The 21,797-nt window shown below is 62.1% G+C and overlaps 1 protein-coding gene across 1 annotated transcript in view; it reads right to left on the bottom strand.

The window, feature by feature from the left end:
• Positions 1-21,797, bottom strand: part of RSU1 (Ras suppressor protein 1) — a 128,237-nt gene that overhangs the window by 102,837 nt on the left and 3,603 nt on the right. The window contains exon 3 of the mRNA XM_004605342.2: positions 15,237-15,287. Within this exon, the coding sequence (XP_004605399.1) occupies positions 15,237-15,287 (51 nt within the window). The remainder of the gene's footprint in view (positions 1-15,236; positions 15,288-21,797) is intronic.

The raw sequence follows: 21,797 nt of genomic DNA, 5'->3' as shown, positions 1-21,797 counted from the left end.
CACAGACTGGACAATGGTCACCCGGGCCGGCCGCGTGTGCTGTGCCCCCGAGTCTCCCGCAGCCCAGCCTCTGCCCTCCCGGGAAGGTGCCTCCCGCCCCTCAGGCCCCTGTCCAGAGCGACCTCGGCTCAACCAGAAGGGAAGAAACGGCCACGCCAACGCGCCCCTGGCACCGAGGCACGGGCAGGGGGACCCCGCGTGCACCGAGAGGCCCCGGCACCGAGGCACGGGCAGGGGGACCCCGCGTGCACCGAGAGGCCCCGGCACCGAGGCACGGGCAGGGGGACCCCGCGTGCACCCTGAGAGGCCCCGGCACCGAGGCACGGGCAGGGGGACCCCGCGTGCACCCTGAGAGGCCCCGGCCTCCCCGCGCACAGACCTGCCGCCTCGAAACTAAAAGTCAAAGGCTCCTTTGCTTAAAAAAAAAAAAAATCTGGTTTCTGAGCTACACCCAGATTGCAGGGGTGACTCCTGGCCCAGTGCTCAGGGTGGCTCCAGGCGGTATCTGGGGCACCACGCGGGGGGTGGGGTTCACACCTGGGTCTCCCAAAGACAAAAATCAAGAGCTCAGCCCAGGAGCTAAGGCCCAAGCTTCTGGGCCTCGGTAGCCCTGGGAGCGGGTTTCGGCACTTCAGCACCGTCCCCCTCCCCACCCGCGCCCCGGCCCTGCCACCATCTGCCAGGCGCTGGTCCGGCTCCGGGAACCAAGGCCAGAGACGGGCTCAGGGTCCGCAGCGCTGGCTGTGGTCAGGACACTGTCCTGGCAGGCCCTCGGGGGCACCCCTCAGGCTGAGCCGAGAGGCAGAGGGGACGCAGAGCCCCCCACATGCCAGAAGGGGGTGGCCGGCCCAGCGGCCACTCGGGGCTTCTCCCGTTGGGGGGCGGGTCCGCTGGAGTCTGGCCTTGGCCTCAGGCGCTGGACAGGGTCAGGCCTTCCTAGGGGCTGTCGGGAGGGACGGGGCAGGGCGGAGGGCGGCTCAGGGCCGGGTGGGCCTGCAGCAGGCAGGGCGCTGCCTCGCACACGGCCCTCCCAGGGTCCCCCCAGCCCCTGCCAGGAGTGATCCCTGAGCACTGAGCCAGGAGTCAGCCCTGCACACCGTCAGGTGTGGCCCAACCCCTGGAACCACCCTCCCGCCTAAAGTAACGAGGCTCAGTCGGGACCCCGAGGCCTGGGAGAGGGGGCGCCCGGACGGCGCAGAGTAGGGGCGAGAGGAAAGGGGTAAGTTGTGACAGAGCCCTTGAGGAAGCTGGGGACTCCCCCCAGAAAGCGCCCAACGCGAAGGCCCGAGGTCGGGGGCAAATGCCCCCTACGGCCCTGCATGCAGGAACGCGGTCGGGGCGAAGGCCCCGGGTTTGCTTCAGGGCCTCAGCCATGACTCAGGCTGTGCCAGGGGTCTGCGGAGAGTCACTCACCTGTCCTCTCCCTGCACATACTGAGACGGCCACGCCTGCCCATAGCCACTGACAGCCCTCCTCCCTCCCCTCCTCCCTCCCCTCCTCTCTCCTCTCTCCTCTCTCCCTCCCTCTCTCCCCTCCTCTCTCCTCTCTCCCTCCCTCTCTCCCCTCCTCTCTCCTCTCTCCCCCTCTCCCCTCCCTCCCTCTCTCCTCTCTCCTCTCTCCCCTCCTCTCTCCTCTCTCCCCTCCTCTCTCTCTCCCCTCCTCTCTCCTCTCTCCCTCTCTCTCCCCTCCTCTCTCCTCTCTCCTCTCTCCCCTCCTCTCTCCTCTCTCCCTCCCTCTCTCCCCTCCTCTCTCCTCTCTCCTCTCCCTCCTCTCTCCCCTTCTCTCTCCTCTCTCCCCTCCTCTCTCTCCCCCTCCCTCCCTCTCTCCCCTCCTCTCTCCTCTCTCCCTCTCTCTCCCCTCCTCTCTCCTCTCTCCCCTCCTCTCTCCTCTCCTCTCTCCCCCTGCCTCCCTCTCTCCCCTCCTCTCTCCTCTCCTCTGTTTCTCTCCCCTCCTCTCCTCTCTCCCATCCCTCCCTCTCTCCCCTCCTCTCTCCCCTCCTGTCTCTCTCCCCCTCCCTCCCCCTCTCCCCTCCTCTCTCCTCTCTCCCCTCCTCTCTCTCTCCCCTCCTCTCTCCTCTCTCCCCTCCTCTCCTCTCTCCCATCCCTCCCTCTCTCCCCTCCTCTCTCCCCTCCTGTCTCTCTCCCCCTCCCTCCCCCTCTCCCTTCCTCTCTCCTCTCTCCCCTCCTGTCTCTCTCCCCTCCTCTCTCCTCTCTCCCCTCCTCTGTCTCTCTCCCCCTCCCTCCCCCTCTCCCCTCCTCTCTCCTCTCTCCCCTCCTCTCTGTCTCTCTCCCCTCCTCTCTCCTCTCTCCCCCTCCCTCCCCCTCTCACCTCCTCTCTCCTCTTCTGTCTCTCTCCCCTCCTCTCTCTCTCCCCTCCTCTGTCTCTCTCCTCCTCCCTCCCTCTCTCCCCTCCTCTTCTCCTCTCTCTCCCCCTCCCTCCCTCCCGCCTTCTCCCTCTCTCTCTCACTCACTCTCTCCCCCTCCCTCCCTTCTTCTCTCTCTCTCTCTCTCTCTCTCTCTCTCTCTCTCTCTCCCCCCTCCTCTCTCTTTCTCTCTCTCTCTCTCACCCCCCTCCCTCCCTCCCTTCTTTCATCGGATTAGTCTGAAGAGCAATAAAGAAAGTTTGGGCAGCCCTGGGAAAATGATGAGCCCCACTTAAGCACAAAGCAAGAATAATGCCGGCAGGACCGCAGCCGCGGCAAAGTGACTCTGCCAATGCAATTAAAGGCCGGTCTGAAGGTATGGCCCCCTTTGACAGGATGAGAGATTATTTCACTCTCCTTGCTAAATCAGTCCAATTTAAAAGCACAAATTATGCTAAATGTGATTTAGGGCTTCGTTTGTGGACACAAACAATAACCCGCATTCAATTTGCCCACCCTTGGGTGTGCATGCGAAATCCGTGCCGAAGGCGCGTCCCCGTCCCCGCAGGAGAGGGGGTGGGGGAGGGCCCGCAGAGCTAACGGTCTCCCAGCCAACGGTCTCCCAGCCGGGGGATCATCGGAAGGCCTGTCTGGACGGGGTCTCGGCCCCTCTCCGGGTGGCCGACACGCAGAGAAGGCAGGAGACCCGTCCCGCCGCCCCACGCCCGCCCCACGCCCGCCCCACGCCTGGGCCCCCGCGGTGAATTACGAGGGAGGCGCCTTCGTGTGGTCAGCAGAGTCCAGGGAGCCAGACAGGTCGGGTCTTGGCAAACAAGCCCATGCCACGGTCATCGCTACAACACGCCAGGTTGCTACGGCCTGGGAGGGGAAACTGAGTCCCAAATGCACTCGGCGGGAACAGCTCCGGCAACCCCGAAAGGCAGCCGCCTGCGCCTCCCGGCACGTTGGCAGGTGGGCTGGCGGCCACTGCGCGCTCATCTCCCGCCCCGTCCGTGGCCCCCGCAGCTGCACGGGTCACGCGGGGCCACGGGTCTGGTCTGGTCCTCCAGGGGCAGCGAGGCCGCCCGGCCCACCTGCACTTGCTGTGTGTCCACTAGCTCCCGGCAGCCCTCCCCTCACGGGGCTGACAAGCGAGCACTGCTGAGGGGCGCCCCCCGAACGCTCCCCGGGCTGCCCTGCTCGGACTCTAAGAGCCGGTCGGGGGGAACCGGAAAAACAAATCAATGACATGGATTTAAATAATGCAGCACGCAGGCACCCAATTAGGGAGCCCGGCCAAGCAGAGCCGCTGGTGACAGCAGGGGGGGCTGGGGGGCTGCGGCCGCCCGGGCGGGCCAGCCCCTCCCCCCTCTGCTGAGGCCCCCAGGGGACGCGCTGCAGAACCAGGAGAAAGGTTCGGCCTCTGCACCTCCAGTCTGGGCTGGCAGGGGTGAGGTGCTCCTCCGAGAGCTGTCCCTCCGGACCCCCCACCCCCCCGGGTGCCCCCAAGCACCAGGGCTGACCTTGGCGTACCCCCACCCATACTCTGCAGGGGGGCAGCGGCCACTCGGACACGGTGGGCCGGGAGGAAGGGTCCCGGGTGTGACTGTGACCAAGGGCACAGCCAGACGCCCCCGCTGGGGTGCAGGGGGCCCAGGGCAGCAGGGGGCGTGAGGACACTGCTCCGGGGCTGGGCCTCCCCGCCCCGCCGGCGCCCCACTCGCCCACGGCAACCTCAGCGCCTGGAGCTCGCCCCACAGCAAGCCCCAAGGCCCGGGGGCCACCCCGCACTGCCTGGAAGAATCCAGACCAGCCCTGCTGACCGAGGCAGGAGGGCCTGCACAGTCCACGGTCGGCCACTGCAGCCGAGGGGCTCGGGGGGCCGCACCTGCCGGGCACAGGTGCTGGCAAGGCCAGGCCATGACCCCGCGCTCTGAAGCCCAGACTCACCCGGTGGGGAGGGCGTCAGTCTGGGGGGCGGGCGCAAAGGGGCACACAGGGGAAACCCCCGCCCCCTCTGGCTGGCTGGAGAAGTGGTGAGGACACAGGGCACCCCAGAGAGTCAGGATTCAAACGGGGGAGGGGAAGGGCCCTCAGAGGGACAGAGGGGGAGGGAGCAGGGGAAGGAGGCAAACTCACAGCACGTCTGCGACACTGGCCTGGGGCGCTTGCTCCTCAGGGCCAAGGGGACACCTCAGCAGGGGGGGAGACCAGCCCAACCTGCCCGTGCCCCAGGAGGCGTGTGGCGTCGGGGATCACACCCCGGGCCTCGCAGGGAACGGCAAGTGGCAAGTGCACCACCCCCGGAATATCCCGCAGGCCCCCATCCTTCGCCGGAGTGACAAGGGCTGGAAACGCCAACTCTTCACGAGAGCGGGTGTCTAGACGCATCCCAGAAACGCCAATTTCTCCCGGCAAATTGGGAGTCACAGCCCGCAAGCCATCTTAATGGCTCTGCCTTCTTGCATACAAATAATCACACGCTTCAGAATTTTATATGCAAAAAAAACCCAGGTTATTTGTACTTAGAGTGATTAATGGCCTTTGTTTCCTGGCCAGAAACACGAAGGTGGATAATGAAGTGATTATCTCTCGCCATAAGGACTCGAGTCCAAACGTACACTAACGACCCAGGCTCTGAGCATTTTGTGGGTGCCCCCCCAGCAGCCGCTGAGACAGCGGACTACGGCAGGGAGAGGGTTACTGAGCAACAGGAAGTCTATGGAACAGTGACCCGAATCCTCACAGGGAAGGAGTGCGTAGAGCTGAGCGTGGGGGCCGCGGCGTGAGTCTCGGTGAGGGTCCCGTCAGGGCTTCCTGGACGCGGGGTCCCTGGGCACTGCCGGGATCGAGCCGCAGAAGCGCTCGGCCCGCAGTCATTGCACAGAGAGCCCCCGGTGACCCCCACGTAACACACACACAGAAACTATTCCTCGTCCAGCCTCGACGGGAAACATCAACAAACACAAGTCTGGGGGGGGTGGGGGGGGATCGAGCAATAGGGCAGATCTGGGTGGCACAGAGTCACCCTGAAATGTGCTTCCCAGGGCTTCGGGAGAAAGACCACGTGACAGCGGCCTGCAAGGCCGACAAGCCGGGTCTCTGGTGCAGGGAATCCTGCAGGACCCGCACAGGGGAACGGGGGCTGGCTTGGCCGGAGGGCTGCGGGAGGGCTGCGGGAGGGACCCTGGGGATCGTTTTTTTATGTTTGTGCAGGGCTGCAGGGGGAGGGGGCAGAGGCAGGGCACGGGCCTGGGGAGGCAGCAAATGGGGAGTGGGAGGAACTGAGGGTGGCTCCTGCCGGGAAGGGGCGCAGGAGAGTGGGGGGGGTCTGGGCGCCCCACTGAAGCTGGGCAAAGCACCCCCAGGCCCGCCTTCCACCACACCCGGAGACAAGACGGCAAACTCAGCTTTACAGACGCTGAGATTCAGACCAGGTGGGGCGGAGGAGTCTTCGGAGAAAGTCCCCCAGAAGATTCCACACTGCGTGAAAACCTTCCCTTTAAAGCCTGCAGAAACGTAAAAGCAAATGAACAACCATCTCCTTTAAGAAACAGCACAGAGGGGCCCGGGGCAGTTTGTGATGCTTTTCAAGTTCCACCTGCCTCTTCCTTTTGTTTTCTGGCTTTTGCTTTTGGGGTCACATCTGGCTCTGCACTCAGGAGCCACTCCTGGCGGTGCTGCGTTCCACACGGGAAGCGGGGGATCGAACCCGGGCTGGCCGCGTGCAAGGCAAACGCCCTCCCCGCTGTGCTGTCACTCTGGAGACGTGCAGAGACAGGTCTGAGGGCGGATCTCTGGACAGAGATTCCCGCCAAGCCCCCGGTCTGGGAAGGAGGCGCAGCTGCCCTGGGGGGAGCAGGGAAGCTTCTCTCTCCCTCCGCGGGGCCTTCACTCGGGGAAGGCGCGGTGCCCGGCCGGCGGGGGCTCTCGCTGGAGTCAAGAACGTGGGCGTCACGGCCGAGCCCCCCGACCTCCAAACAGGAACTTCTGACTCTGGGACCCTTTGCTTCGGAATGTTGGTGCTGGCAGCCTCGCCGGGAACATCAGAGCACAGACCCTGTGGCTTCCACGCGGCCACGACCGCCCCCCCACCGGCACTGCAAGCGGGGGTGCAGCCACGACCGCCCCCACGGGCACTGGAATCGGGGGTGCAGCCACGACAGGCCCCCCTGGCACTGCAAGCGGGGGTGCAGCCACGACCGCCCCCCCCCCCCCCCCGGCACTGCAAGCGGGGGTGCGCAGTGACACTGGTGCTTGTGCAGTGTACGAGGAAGGCCGTGGGAGAGAAGCGCTCTGGAGAACAGCCCAGGGGAGGGAGGACGCGCCCAGCACCGGGCGGGACTCGAGAGGATACACAGCACGTCTGCCGATGGTGTCAGCAGGGAAATACGCCCAAGAGGGCCCCTTGCTGTGTAGACACTGAGCGTTTTTCCCCTGGGGAGTGCGACCGGCTGTCACCCTGCTGCCAGGCCAGCGGCTTAGGGACGCGCAGAGCTGCTTCCGTTCATCCCCAGACGTGGGGGCAGGGGCCTGGCCTGGCCTGGCCTGCAGGAGGCCCTGGGTTCAAGCCCCAGCACTGCCGACAGAATCAAATAAAGGCAGGGCCCACCGCGCTGCCCTTCTGGGTGATGTAGGCAGGAGAGGGAAGGCCCCAGAGAAGCCCCGGCAGAAACAAAAGGCCAGGAGAGGAATCTCAAGGCCCATCACCACTCCCAGCGCCCCTGGCAACCTCCTTAGCAACGGACTTGGACCTAGATAGAAGCCCCAGGTGGGGGCAGGTGGGAGAAACCCATAAAGGTCACCTTGAGCAGAGGAAGGGCCTACACAGACTGAGCCCTTGTGCTGCTTGCGCCCACGTGGCCGAGCACATGCGGTGCCCCAGCGCGTGTCGCTGGCATCTCCCCTCTTGAGATGGGGACTTTCCCGCTTTCCTGCCTCATGCTGCGTGTGTAGGGTCTCTCTCTCTGCCCCTGGAGAAGCCCGGGCTCTCTCTCGAGCACGACACTCTCCACTCTCTCACTCTCTCCCTCCTTCCCTTCAAAACCGCCAAATTAAAACTATGTTATTTCACTGCTCGTCTACCCCTCGGGCTGGAGAGACGGCACGGCGGTAGGGCGTTAGTCTGGCACGCGGCTGACCCGGGTTTGGTTCTTTCGTCCCTCTCGGAGAGCCCGGCAAGCTACCGAGAGTATCCCGCCCGCACGGCAGAGCCTGGCAAGCTCCCCGTGGCGTATTCGATATGCCAAACACAGTAACAAGTCTCACAATGGAGACGTTACTGGTGCCCACTCGAGCAAATCGATGGGCAACAGGATTTCCTGTTGTCCTGCTGTCGTCCAGTCTATTCCTCCAATTCCTTTCTGCGAGGAGAGACCCAGTAACCCTGGGTCCCCGGTGGCAGAGACGGGAGAATGTCACTGTCTTTCTCTCCTCTTCTCAGAAGTCACCCGTGGGGCCCCCCGACACCATGAGGTCCCCCCAAATGACCTGGGTGAGACGGTGCAGGGTGACAGAGGAAACAGCTGAGAAGGCCCATTAGGTCGGGCAGGTCCGAGAATCCCTTTCCAAGGCCCGCTCCTCCCACGGACAGATCAGCAAGGTCGGGTCCCCCTGGCCCCACACGCTCCCGTCCACAGGCTGGGCCTGTCCCCAGACCCCCACCCACGAAACTGTCCCCTTCCAACAGCGCCCGGGGGAGCGCAGGGCTCAACAAGCATCCGAGACTCCGCGCCCAGAGCAGTTCTCCAAGAAAAGGGATGCGAGGGTTTAGATTTTTATTTTTCCTAAAGGGGATGAGGTGGGAGGGGGGTGCACAGTTGCTGTTGTTTGGGGGCCACACCTCGGTGGTGCTCAGGGCTCGTTCCTGGAGGGGCCCGCGGGATCATGTCTGGGGCTGAGGACTCAAACCCAGGCCGGCCGTGCCATGTGCAAGGCAAGTGTCTAACTTGACTCTTGTCCTCTCTGCCCCTCTGGATCCGGTCCAGATGGTTGCTGGCTCCTGGGGCTCCCGCTGTGGGCTCGGAGGTCCCCCAGGACCCAGCCCGCCACACCGGCCTCTCCTGTGGGGCTCCCATATGCCCGTGCCGGGGCCCGGGTCAGCCCACTCTGCCCAGGATAATGCACGTGGAGGAAAACCAACAACAAACTCCCATCCTCGGGCCTTTTTTTCCCTTTTTTTTCTGGCAACCTAACCCCAGCACCGCCTAATGGATACTGCTTAATTAATAGCTGTCAAACTCCAGAGTACACTGTATATTTTTGCCAATCTAATCTTTCCAACGACGGCCCCGGTAACGAACTGATAAATGGGCACTAATTAAAAAAAATAAGCTATTGATCACAGCCTCGTATTATAAACACTTTGCTGCTCCGTTAAAATGCAAACAGCAAGTTGTTTTGATATTGTCACAAGATAAATGCACGACACAGAGACCATTTATTTTGCAGATTCCCCCCCTACCCCACCCCTGCTCGGAGTTTAATTTCATCCAAGCCTTGGGAGAACTTCTGCATCCGGCATGACAAATAATCTAAGCGAGGGGGAGCGCTCAGAGGTCACCTGGAGGGATGGGGAGGGCCCCCTGCTCACTCACCCCCACAACCCACGACACCCCCCAGGAAAGGGCTCCGGCCCATGATGATGTTGACACCTGCTTAATTTCATTCCTTATTGGGGCTGGAGCGATAGCACAGCGGGGAGGGCATTTGCCTTGCACGTGGCTGACCGGGGTTTGATTCCCAGCATCCCATATGGGCCCCCAAGCACCGCCAGGAGTAATTCCTGAGTGCAGAGCCAGAAGTAACCGCTGTGCATCGCCGGGTGTGACCCAAAAATCAGTGTGTCACTGTCACTGTCATCCCGTTGCTCACTGATTTGCTCGAGCAGGCACCAGTAACGTCTCCATTGTGAGACTTGTTACTGTTTTTGGCATATCGAATACGCCACAGGGAGCTTGCCAGGCTCTGCCGTGCAGGCGGGATACTCTCGGTAGCTTGCCGGGCTCTCCGAGAGGGACGGAGGAATCGAACCCAGTCAGCCGCGTGCAAGTCAAACACCCTACCCGCTGTGCCATGGCTCCAGCCCAACCCCCCCAATTTTTTTTTTAATTTTAATTTCTTATCACTGGACCTGTGCCCTTGGAGAACAGAATCATTACATACTTATTTTGGGGGGCCTGCTGCTGAGCTCATTAAAATCCCCGGTCTGAGCGCTCCACTACCCATCCCCCCCGAAGCTAAGGGTCCGAGGGGCTGCTGAGGCTTCCGGCGTCTCCGAGCGCCATCCGTGAGGGGCTGCTGAGGGCGCGGAGGCCGCACCGAGTCCTTCTCACCCAGCAGGACCCCAAATCTCTACACGAGCTCTGGCTGGGAGGCCAGCGGCTGGGGAGGGAAAAGCAATAAACCGGAGTTTCCTGACGCTCGGTCATCTCGGCACCTCTGGCCACGGCGCGGCACGCGGCGGGCAGAGCAGCAAGGGCCGTCGGAGACCCTGGGCCAAGACCGCGCAGAGTCCAGAAGTAAACAATGATGTTCAGAGAGTCACCCCCTAGTGGGGGGTGCAGGGAGCGGGACCCCCGCCCCCGCCACGTTGGTGAGGAGTGAAAGTGATGGACGGTTTGTATCACCCAGACGCCCGGGCCGGCCTCGAAGGCTGTCGGGCCCCGTCACCCAAGACCCTCTGGCCACATTTAAGGAGCCGGCCCGACTGCATGTGGGTTTCGTTGTATGAGATTGCCTTAAAAAAATAATGATTAGGGCTGGAGCGATAGCACAGCGGGGAGGGAGTTTGCCTTGCTCTCGGCCAACCCGGGTTCGATTCCCAGCATCCCACAGGGTACCCTGAGCACTGCCAGGAGTGATTCCTGAGTGCAGAGCCAGGAGTAACCCCTGAGCATCGCCGGGTGTGACCCAAAAAGCAAAATAAATAAATAAAATAAAATAAAAATTTAAAAATTTAAGAAAAAAACAGTAATTAAATGAGCTTCAATGATAGCATCAAATGTGCTTGCCTGGCACACAGCTGACTCGGGTGCAGATCTTGGCACCCTAGATGGTGTCCTGAACCCCTCCCAGGAGTGACCCTGGGGTCCAGAGCCAGAAGGAAGCCCCGAGCACTGCAGGTGCAGCCCAGAGTGGTGCCGGGCGTCCTTCTCCTGGACTCTGAGAGCGATCCGTCTAGTCACGTACAATCGACGCTCTTCCCCCTTCTAACGACTTTTAGAAGCACCAGGACAAAGAGGCACCAGCTGCCGTGCTCCTGAGTCCCACATGATTGTTTTTCATTAAAACCTGGTGATACAGTAGGTATTGTAAGCTTCATTCCACCGGGAAGGGGGGTAGAAATCTCATATACACCCAATCCAAAATGCTACCAAAGGCAACAAATTTCTTCCAATTTAGATGTTGGAAGAAAAAAAGTTTCAAAAGAGTAGCTCTAACCCTCCCCAGGCTGATGCGTGAGAGGAATGAACCCTTCAATTTGGGGGAAGCAGGAGAGGAAATTAACATAACTCTGCAGGGAAAGTGTTACCTTAATTACTGTAAAGCTGCATCACGTAAATGGCATCTGTGACATTCCCTGCTGGACAGAGCTGAAGGCTTGCAAATATATATATATATATATATATATATATATACACACACACATACATATATTCCCCCTCTGACAACAGAAATTTGATTTTTCATCTTTAAGGCGCAATTTTGGGGTGGGTGGGGAGGAGGGCGGGATGGAGGAGTAGATTAAAAAACGTGTCAACAGTGACCTCTAGTGGACAAGCCTGAAAACGGCGGCCTCAAGGCCAAATTCTGTTCTGACCAGCCAAAGCTCTGGACACTGGACACCGGGAGGAGGTGAGGAGCAGAGGGTGGGCAGAGGCCCTGGGCACGCGGCCCAGTGGGGAGCCTGCCCTCAGCCAACCCCCCGCAAGGGAAAGGGCAGCGGGCAGGACGGCGGGCCTCCTCCTCTGGGGCACAGGACGCCTGAGCTCTCTGCTCGCCTGCTCAGCACGACTCTTGCCAGCAGGAACCCAGCACTCAGACAGTGCTCACTGAGTCCATCAACCCAACACTCCGATATTTATCAACCAAGTACCTATCCATCTAGTACTCAGGCAGTGCTCACAGGGTCCCTGTGACTCCCGCCTCAGACAGTGCTCACCGAGTACCTGTCAACCCAGCACTCAGACAGTGCTCACCAAGTACCTGTCAATCCAGCACTCAGACAGTGCTCACCAAGGACCTGCCAATCCAGCACTCAGACAGTGCTCACTGAGTCTGTCAATCCAGCACTTCGATAATACTTGTCAACCAAGTACCTATCAATCTAGAACTCAGGCAGTGCTCACGGGTGCCTGTGGACCCAGTACTCAGGCAGCGCTCACTGAGTACCGGTCAATCCAGCACTTAAGCCGTGCTTACCGAGTCTGTGATTCCAGCCTCACAGTGCTCAGCCCGTCTCTCCGAGCCCCTGTCTCGCACTCAGGCCTTCGGAGGGCTGCCGAAGACCAAGCTCCCGACCACAGCCACGTGTGGGGACTGGAACCAACACCTCCCGTGGTGCCCCCTCCCGGACACAGGGGCAGCAGCCTGTCCCCCGCCTCCCGCCCCACCCGCAGGAGTGGCCCGGACGACGGCCGCGCGAGCCACCGGCCCGAGGGGAGGAAGCCCAGACTGCGCGGCGTGTGGGCCGCTGCTCCGAGCGGGGGCTGAAAGGTGGCCAGGGGGCAGCGTGACCTCCAGGACCAGCCCTCCCGGGCCCCGCCAGCAGGTGCCTGCGTGGCCACGGGGGTCCCGTGGGTGGAGTCGGGGCAGGGGGGGAGGCAGAACTCACCTTTATTGGAAAACAGTCCCCGCGCGATGCCACGAAGACCCTCCGTCAGGTCCCCCCAGGGAGTGTCCCTCCCCGCCTCACACGCAGGCACCGGGGGCCAAACCCGGGCTCTCCCTGGCCCCGCCCTCCTGGGCTGCGTGGACAGTCCGTGTCAGAACACTGGGCCCAGAGGTGGGGGGTCGGGGCGCGGACTCCCCAGGAGAGCACAGGCCCGAGGCGCCCTCGGTGAGTCCCGGGCACGGCCAGGTGTGGCCCCAGGAAATGCCCCGTCCAGGCTCCACGCTGGATCCTCAGAGAACCGGCAAACTCGGACATGCACAAAGGCATTGGAGAGTGCACGGGGCCGGGGGGCCTGGGGGGCCGGGGGGCTGCAGTGGAGCACTGTCAGCCCGAGCCCGTCAGCCGCCCGGGAGAGTGAGAGGCACTGATTAGGCGAGAGCCGACAGGAGGGCGTGCTCGCCACGCACGCTCGATGCATATTTATATTCCCGTCAAACGGACATATTTACTCCAGCACTCGGGGGATCAGCGCCCGCACTTCAATGCCAGGAGACGTGAGAGATGCTAATTTGACCTTAGGGAGCAGATCGGGCGTCACTTGGGTGCTGTTCTCAGCGGCCCGAAACGGAGTTTACCAGGACGAGTGAGGCGAGTTACTGATTAGGTCACGGGTGTCTTGGAAATGAAGGCCTGGGGGGCGGGGAGCTGGAGCCCTGCAAGGGCAGGGAGGGGTGGGTGGCGCCCTGACCTCGCAGGCCCCCCAGCCCCTGCCCTGCCTGGACACGAGCAGCCACCGACCCCCATCTGAGTGTGGGGGCACTGCCGCACTGCCGTCCCGTTGCTCATGGATTTGCCCAAGCGGCACCAGTAACGTCTCCATGGTGAGACTTGTTACTGCTTTTGGCATATCGGATACGCCGGGGAGCTTGCCGGGCTCTGCGCGGGCGGGATCCTCTCGGGAGCTTGCCGGGCTCTCCGAGAGAGACGGAGGAACTGAACCCGGGTCGGCCGTGTGCAAGGCAAACGCCCTCCCCGCTGTGCTGTCGCCCCAGCCCGAGTGTGGGGCACAGCGGGGAACGCAGGGGCAGCTGGCGTGCAGGGGGGCTGCGTGCACCCGCCCGGCGGGCCCCGGTCTCCAAGCTGCAGGGAGGATCTCCGGGTCTCGGCTCTGCGGCTCTGAGGCAGCAGCTGCGGGGCCGGGGCCACGGGACAGAGGGACGGCGCTTGCCTCGCGCGCTGCAGACCCGGGTTCAGCCCCCGGCACCCCACATGATCCCTGGGCAGCGCCAGGCGAGGGCCACTGCCAGGGCGGGACACGATACAGGGTGTCCTGGCCCGGCGGGAGCACTGGCTTCCGGCAGGGGCGAGTCCCACTCCCCTCCCCTCTGCCCACGGGAGCCCCAAGTCCCCCGCACAGAGCTGCCGGCAGGAGCCTCGGCTGGGTGCTGGGGAGCCCGGGCGCCGAGGGCACCCTGGGGGTTGCAAACCCGGTGCTGGTGCCCAGGAGGCCCGGCGGGCCCTGGACGGGGCGGGGGCGGTGCTGATTTTCAGACTACCCTGGGAAAGCACCGGAAACAGCTGCTTCCTCAGGCCAGCCCGAGCCTGGCGCCAGGGCCCGCGGGGACGTTCCCGGAAACGGGGGCGGCAAAAACTGGAAAACCTGTTGGCCCCAAGAGCACTGGGGACAGTGAAAGGGCCCGACTGACCCCTTGGGGCAGGGAAGCCCAGAGGATGGTGAGCTCTGCGTGTGTGTGTGTGTGTCTGTGTGTGCGTGTGTGTCTGTGTGTGTGTGCGTGTGTGTGTGCGTGTGTGTCTGTGTGTGTGCGTGTGTGTGTGTCTGTGTGTGTGTCTGTGTGTGTGCGTGTGTGTGTGTCTGTGTGTGTGTGTGTCTGTGTCTGTGTGTCTGTGTGTGTCTGTGTCTGTGTGTGTGTGTCTGTGTGTGTGTCTGTGTGTGTCTGTCTCTGTCTCTGTGTGTGTGTGTCTGTGTGTGTGTGGAGGGGGGATCTGCCCCCTCTGGGCCCGCTACTGCAGGAACGGGGGCCCCTTCATGCCCGGGTTTGCTCCCAGGCCAGGGGAGGCCAAGCTCAGGGCGGGGCTGAGGTTTCTCTGCCTCAGGAGGGAGCAAGCGCTGGGTGGGGAGCAGCAACCCTCAGGCCCGCGGCAGGGCTGGGGCTCGCTGACCCGCCCGCAGGGACACAGCCACCCCCGGCGCAACCCACCCGGAGCAGCAGGCGGGGCCAAGGCCAGTCTTCCTCCCTGCCCCCCCCTCCCCGAGGGTCTTCCTCCCCCCAGGGCGGGTCTCCGGCCTCCGAACACTGCAGGCCGGGACAGGAAATCCAGGCGGCTCGAGGGGTCCAGGCGACAGAAGCTCCGTGTGCCAGGGGGACTGCGGGCACCTGGGCCAGCTCGGGGGTGCCGGGGGGTGGCCTGGCTGGCTGAACCGCTTGCCCCGACTTCCCCAAAACTGGGCTGTGGTGGGGCTGGGGGTGAGAGGCCCGCCCCAGCCCTGGTCCCAGCCCAGGCACACGCCAGCCCCCACACTCCCAGCTGTGGGCCTGGAGACCCCCCCACTCCCGCCCCAGCACCCGGGGGCTCTGCTGGCCCCTGCACGGTGGCGCCCGGAAAGCGTCAGACCTCAGGCCCTCACACCCAAGCGCCATCGAGACTGGGCAATGGGCCCCCTGAGCACTTGAGCACTGCCTGGGGGCACCCACGCCCAGCCCCCACCCTAATCGCCAAGGAAAAGAGCCCGCAGTGAGCATGCGGCTCGGGGCTGAAGGAGCCGATGCAGCGGGAGCGTGTGGGGGCGGGCGCGTGTGTGACGGGACCGTGCGTGGACGGGAGCGTGTGTGACGGGCACGTGTGGGAACGGGCGCGGGGAACAACCAAACCGACTGCAGTTTCCCGCCCTGCAGACACCCCCCCTGTGGAAATCAGCATCTCGAGGGTCCCCCTCGGCCACCCTGTGTCATTCACGTCTCGAGAAGAAACGGAGTCGCCGGGGGTGTCCCGGCCCGGCCCGGGAGGGCAGAGACTCACTTGTCAGCTTGTTGTGGCTGAGGACCAGCTGCGTGATGTGCGCCAGGGAGACTGGAGGAGAGAAAGAGGAGAGAGCGGTCAGTGCGCCGTCCCTGCCCATGGACCGGACGCGCCCACGAGCAGCAAAAATGCTCAGTTATTCCCCAGGGGCAGGCGGGGCTCTCCCGAGCGGGACCCCACCTCCCGGGACAGGGCGGCAGGTACTGCACCAAGGCCAGAGTCACCCCAGGAGCTCTCGGACCCCCCACCAGAGCCAACACCCCCCCAAGGCTCGACGCTCATCCCGGGACACAGACACTGGCATGGAGGACGGCGTGAGCAAGGCGAGACCCGCCTGCAAAGGACACGGGTCCACGCGTCCCTTCCCGCCGTCCCCTTCCAGCTGAGAGACGCGCCTGCCATCCCCGCCGGCTCTGAGGCTCGCCAGCGGGGCTGTATTCACTCACGGGGGCTCTAGACGGACAGAAGGACCAGTGGGCTGACGGATCCTGCAAGATTCTGACCGCAGCGGACTGTCCCCTAAACCTGGGCGCCCCGGTGTCGAGCCCCAAGCAGCTACGAATGACTCTCAGGGACAGTCCTGAGGGCCCCTCCCCGAGTCAGGAAGAGCACCAGCGGGGCTGCCGAGACCCTGAGCCCAGCTTGGGACCACTCGCCAGGACGCAGCGCGGGCCGGGCCCCCAGCTGTGCCAGAGAACCACACACACACGCTCCAAAGCCAGAACACAGGGAAGCAGAGGTGGGCCGGCGGTACCGGCCCGTCCCAGCCCGTCCAGGGAAGGACCCGGTTCTGAACCCACGTGCTGTGGGTCTTGCTAAGGCCCAGCAGATGTGGTCAGTGGCCAACAGGTGGTGTCCCATCCTGTATGCATTCCTACTTGATTGCAGAGGGGACCGATGGATGGGTGGCACGGGTGGGGCCCCCTCCCCCTGCCCCCTGCTCAGGACCCCACCTGGGCCCCTGAGGCTGCATCCCCGCCCCCTGGCGTCAGCTGGCCCTTCTGTTTCCCAAGTGCTCCTTCCGCCACATTGCTTCTGCACCGTGGGACTTTCTGCGGCCAGAGAGAGAGAGAGAGAGAGAGAGAGAGAGATTTCCATCTAAGGTGGAGACGCCAAATGCAAGGTGCCCTCAGGGTCAGGCCAGGCCGCCCAGAAGCCCCCGGGAAGGCTCTCGGCCAAGCCACTTTCAGTACGAGCATCCTTTGAGGCCATGTGTGGGTGTGTTAGGATGCAGCAGGGAACACTCAACTCTTTCCCCACAGGTAACTGCTTCTCCACCGTGCCCGTTTCGGCCTAGGAATGGTCCCATGGAAGGCAGCTCTGCGTCCGGAGAGCAGAGGGGTACGGGACCCTGTCTGCCACCACGCTCCAAATTCACCTTAATCTAACAGAGCGATGATCCCGACCCTCACTGGGATAAGCAGCAATGGCAGAGACTTTGTCTACTCGAATCACCCAGGGAGCAAAACATCTAACCTTTTATAAGTGGTTTGTGTTATTCTACTTCTACAGGGAAGCCCAGGCCTGAAACAGCAGCAACGGCTGTGGGGACATGGGGCGGATGCTGGGGCAGATGCTGGGGAAAAGAGCCATGTTGGGGGGGGGGGATTTCTTCCAAGGCTAATAATGATGACGAAGGGTTGGAAGACTTTAAAAACTACAGAACATCTCAGAAATTTAAATGGGTGGGTTATATAGGATTTTTGTGTCCAAAGAATAAGGCATGCCTCTCTCCCTAAAATACAGTCACATGGGGATATGGTGCCACCAGCAGGTCAGCCTGTACCTGTGGGGCGAGTGCATCAGCAGCCTGACGGTGCCTTCAGGCTTCCAGATACCCCAAAATTGCTGCTGTGCCTTTGGCCAGACCCCAACAACTTGGGGCCAAGTTTACCAAGAAATTAAACGGCCAAAAGTTAGGTAAGTGGGAGACACACCCACAAACCACCTCTGGCTCAGCTATACAAGCTTATTTATTGGCCTTATTTCAGAGACCTGTAAATCTCAAAAGAGATCAAAAGACACAGTTAGGGCTTGTAGCGCAGAGGTAGACAGGAACCCGTGACTGAGAGCCCCAGGCCCGCCTGGATCGGGACCGGGCTTCCTCCCCCCAGCTCCCCAGTTTTCCAGTAGCTCGGCAGTCACACCCACAAACTGCCCCTGGCACACATAATCTCATCAATGGCCAAGACCCAGGGGCTATAAACTAAAGCTCCTGAAAGAAAGCACCAGGCTGTCTGCACAGATGCGCCTGGCGGGGGGTGGGGGGGTAAGAGCCCTCCCTGCCCCAAGGGACCAGCTCCAGCAGCCAAAAACCTCCACAACCCAACCGCCACCATGCTCAAGGTCACTCCCCATGCACTTGGGCTGAGCTTCATACATGAGTGAAGTCCTAGGGAACCCAGTTAATGCAGAAGTTTGTGACCTTGGACTCTGGGCTCAACAGGACCAGGAGCAGAGATCCTCTGCCCGCTTTCCCCAGTCTCCAGCGACCCAGGGGTCACGCCCATAAGCCACCTCCTGCTGGCGCCAGATAACCTCATCACTGGCCACCATCCGGATCACACGGCTGCTTCTCCCGAAAGGGAGCATACCATGAGGCCCCGTAACCATGCCACCGGGCTCCGCGCCAGGCTGTTTCACACGGGGCGCCCTGGAGGGGGCGGGTGAGAGCCTCCCCGCCCCAAGGGACCCAGCCCTGGCAGCCGACCTCCACTACCCAACCGCCGCCACGCTCCAGCCCGCTTTCCACATGCTCGGGCAGAGCCTCACATGCGTGAACATATTCCTGGACCGCGCAGCTACGCGACACATCATCATAGAGGGAAATAAATATAGGCGCCTCTCGGAGAGCCCGGCAAGCTACCGAGAGTATCCCGCTGCACGGCAGAGCCTGGCAAGCTCCCCATGGCATATTCGATATGCCAAAAACAGTAACAATAACAGGTCTCATTCCCCTGACCCTGAAGAAGCTCCAATCATTGGGAAAGACAAGTAAGGAGAGGCTGCTAAAATCTCAGGGCTGGGACGAATGGAGACGTTACTAGCGCCCACTCGAGTAAATCGATGAACAACGGGATGACAGAGATGACAGTGATACAGTGATATACACCAAAGCTCACATCACCCAAACTTTAACCACATGTTAGCAAACTCCTACAGAATGTTTTAATGGCTCCTGCCAAAACAGAACAATCTTCACACTGTTTCCTGTATGAACACGTTTCTGTAAGCATGTTCAGCAGTTCTTCACAACAGACAATACAAAATATATTATTTCAGTTGTGTTTTGGGACAGGGATTGGGGTTTGGGATGGAAACATCCCGAATTTGGTGGTGGGAAGGTGTAATGGTGGTGGGATTGGTGTTTGAATACTGAATGGAATCAAACATTGCGAACTAACTTATAAAATTAAAAAATTTTTAAAAAAGTAATGTGGAGTTCATGCCCAATTCAATCAGCTTAATCAATGGCTAAATAAATAGCAGCACTCCTACATTATGATATATATATATGATCACAGTTAAAAAAATAATAATTAATGAACTGCCTTCCTACCCAATCCCATGAAAGATCTGCTGGCGGTGAACGGCGCATGTCACGTGACAGCCAAGCCCAAAGAGGAGGGGTGACCAGAACAGGAGGTTCTGGGTCACCTCCCAGTGGGAATCCCAGAGAGCTGTGGAAGGAACTGCAGTGCTCAGACATCCCTATCCAGGGTGCCGACCGCATGGTCCAGTGTGGCTACCTGAGCCTGGCCATCACGTCTGTCTCCCCCCAGGGAGTCTGGGAAGGATTCCTCCTCTCGAGAAGTTGCACGTGGCACTTCCTGGGGTGGGCAATTAGCTTGAAGTTTGTGGCAGGCTGATGCCAAGCCGCAAGGCAGGCCTGGAGGGGGTACCCCGTAGTTCCCACGACTGTGCACCAGCTGGAGGTCTGCGGGGGCCGGGGGAGGGTGCTTTCTCTCCAGGAGGACAAGAGAAGCAGAAGCCAGTGTGCAAGGCCCTCCTCGCACAGAAGCTGACCAGGCTGAGGGCCATGGAAAGCAAGGCTGACTACAGAGGAAAGCAACCATGCAATAGATGCATATACACAATACACACATTCTATATATTATATACCATGTGATAACATGTAACATAATATCATACGTAGCTATATTAGCACTGTAGCACTGCTGTCCCATTGTTCACCGATTTGCCCAACCGGGCACCAGTAACGTCTCCATTGTGAGACTTGTTACTGTTTTTGGCATATGAATATGCCACGGGTAGCTTGCCAGGCTCCGCCGTGCAGGCAGGACACTCTCGGTAGCTTGCCGGGCTCTCCGAGAGGGACGGAGGAATCGAACCCGGTCAGCTGCGTGCAGGGCGCTGTGCTATGGCTCCAGTCCGATAACTATATTATACGTGACATATCCATATATTCCTTTCCAGAAACATATCCCAGCCTGCAGACTTGGAGCTGGCTTCTGTCCCAGTGAGAGATACGCGGGAAGGGGCCCTTTCTCCTCCTTCCGCTGAGCCCTAGAACCCAGCACCAAGCAGAAGAGAGTGTGACAGTCTCTTGCTGCTGTTGAATAGAAAAGGGAAACTCGGCTGCTGCTTCTCCTGACCCCGCCCTGGAAGGCTCGTCTCTTCCAGGGCTACTGGGGGTGAGAGGAGACAGGGCAGAAAGAGGCCACAAGAGCCCCGTGAGGGGGACACTTGGACAACAAAGGCCCCGGGCCTGCAGGGGGGCTGGTTCCCCAGGCCTGGCCTGCAGGGGGGCTGGTTCTCCAGGCCCGGCTCTGGCCTGCAGGGGGGCTGGTTCCCTGGCCCCGGCCCTGGCCTGCAGGGGGGCTGGTTCCCCGGGCCTGGCCTGCAGGGGGGCTGGTACTCCGGGCCTGGCCCTGGCCTGCAGGGGGGCTGGTTCTCCAGGCCCGGCTCTGGCCTGCAGGGGGGCTGGTTCTCCGGCTGAGGCCCAGCAGGGGCTGCGGCGGCCCCTCCCGGCCACCCCCCTTCCCCGGGCCACTGTGCGTCCGGCTGGAGGGCCACGGCGTGCAAAAGCCCCGGGAGAACAGACAGATTTGCTCGAGCATGAAAGCGGGTCAGACCACGGGGAGGAGCGGAGGCCAGCGGCGTCCCCCGCCGGCCCGCCCGGCTCCTGGTCACGCACGGCGAGACGGTCCAGCCACAGGCAAGACGCACCCGGAGTGTCCAGCGGCCTCCCAGCGCCACCACCAAGCTGTCACCGGTTCCTAAGGCAACAGGCACAGGAGTCTGGACACCTGTCAAGCCGGTCATGTCCTAAGGCGGAGGCTGAAACCCTGTCAGTTATAGGAGCCTCGGTGAGGGGGACGCCACCTCCAGGAAGGCCTCAGGGGGGTGCCCCGGGACGGAAGTGCTGGAGTTAAGGCTGGGGGAAAAGAGGGGCGCAGTGAGGAGGTCTGAGGCGCTTTTGTCCTCCAGCCAAAGGTGGAATCTGCAGAAACCGCCCCTGAAGAGGCGGTGGCTGGAGTCAAATTTCACGGGACCAACGGTCCAGGTCTCAGGACGGGGGGGGGGGGGGGGGGGGGGTGGGGGGGTGGGGGGGGGCTGGCCAGACCCCTGGTGGGACGCAGCAGCGTGACCCCAACTCTCCTTGATGCGGGGCGCCCTGTGTGACGGGCCCTCCCGGGATCAAAACACCCACCCACGGCGGTGAGAATCTTAAGCTCTCGAGTTGGTGAAGGGGTGGGGGGGGCTGGGTTACAGGGAGGGAGGGAGGCGGCAAGGCAGAGGGGCTGGGGGACTGGCACAGCGCGGGTCTGCAGAGATACTCCAGGCTGCGTGCCCGCCCCGCGCCCAGCTAAACAGGGGCTCAACTCTGCCCCCTGCTGGCCAGTCCTGGATCTCCACGCGCTGTGCTCAAGCCCCATATGTATGTTTGGGCTTTAAAAGAGAAAAGTGAATTCCAAAAACAGCCCCAGGAACGGGCCGCTCCCCGCACCGAAAGGCCTTCGGGAAAGGCGGGGAACTGTCGCCTCGCGTCTGCTCCGGCTCCTCTGCCCAGACCTGCTGCTCCTGAACCGCTTCCCGGACCCTCGGGGATGGCCTACAGGAGCTGGTGTTCAAACAGGCTCTGGCCACTGGGGGTCTCGACAGGAGTGGGGGCAGCTCGTCCCAGGGTCCCAGTTTCTCCGGGAGAAGTGTGGCTGGGGGGTTGAGCGTTTTCTGGGCCTCGAGTGCGTGAATCTGCCACGGGGTCATTTAAAGGGTCTGGGGGGGGGGTGCCGGGGCGACGGCACAGCGGGGAGGGCGCAGCAGGGAGGGCGCTGGCCTTGCACACGGCCAAGCGAGCGAGTTCCACCCCCAGCTTCCCACAGGGCCCCCGAGCACCGCCAGGAGTGATCCCTGAGTGCAGAGCCAGGAGGTGCCCAGAGCATCACCAGGTGTGACCCCCAAGACAAACCTGACAGCCGGCAGGGAGGTGGTCCCGGCAGTAACTGCCCGGCTGGGGGGAGGGGCGGGGGGGAGTCGAGAGAGAGAAAGGACAGAAAAAGGCGGGGGCGCGTCTGAGCAGTAGCCTGTCTCCAAGCA

This window comes from Sorex araneus, chromosome 9, assembly GCF_027595985.1.
Source record: "Sorex araneus isolate mSorAra2 chromosome 9, mSorAra2.pri, whole genome shotgun sequence".
Taxonomy (NCBI): domain Eukaryota; kingdom Metazoa; phylum Chordata; class Mammalia; order Eulipotyphla; family Soricidae; genus Sorex; species Sorex araneus.
Note: the sequence above shows the minus strand (reverse complement) of the source record. Positions and strands in the feature narration are given on the sequence as shown.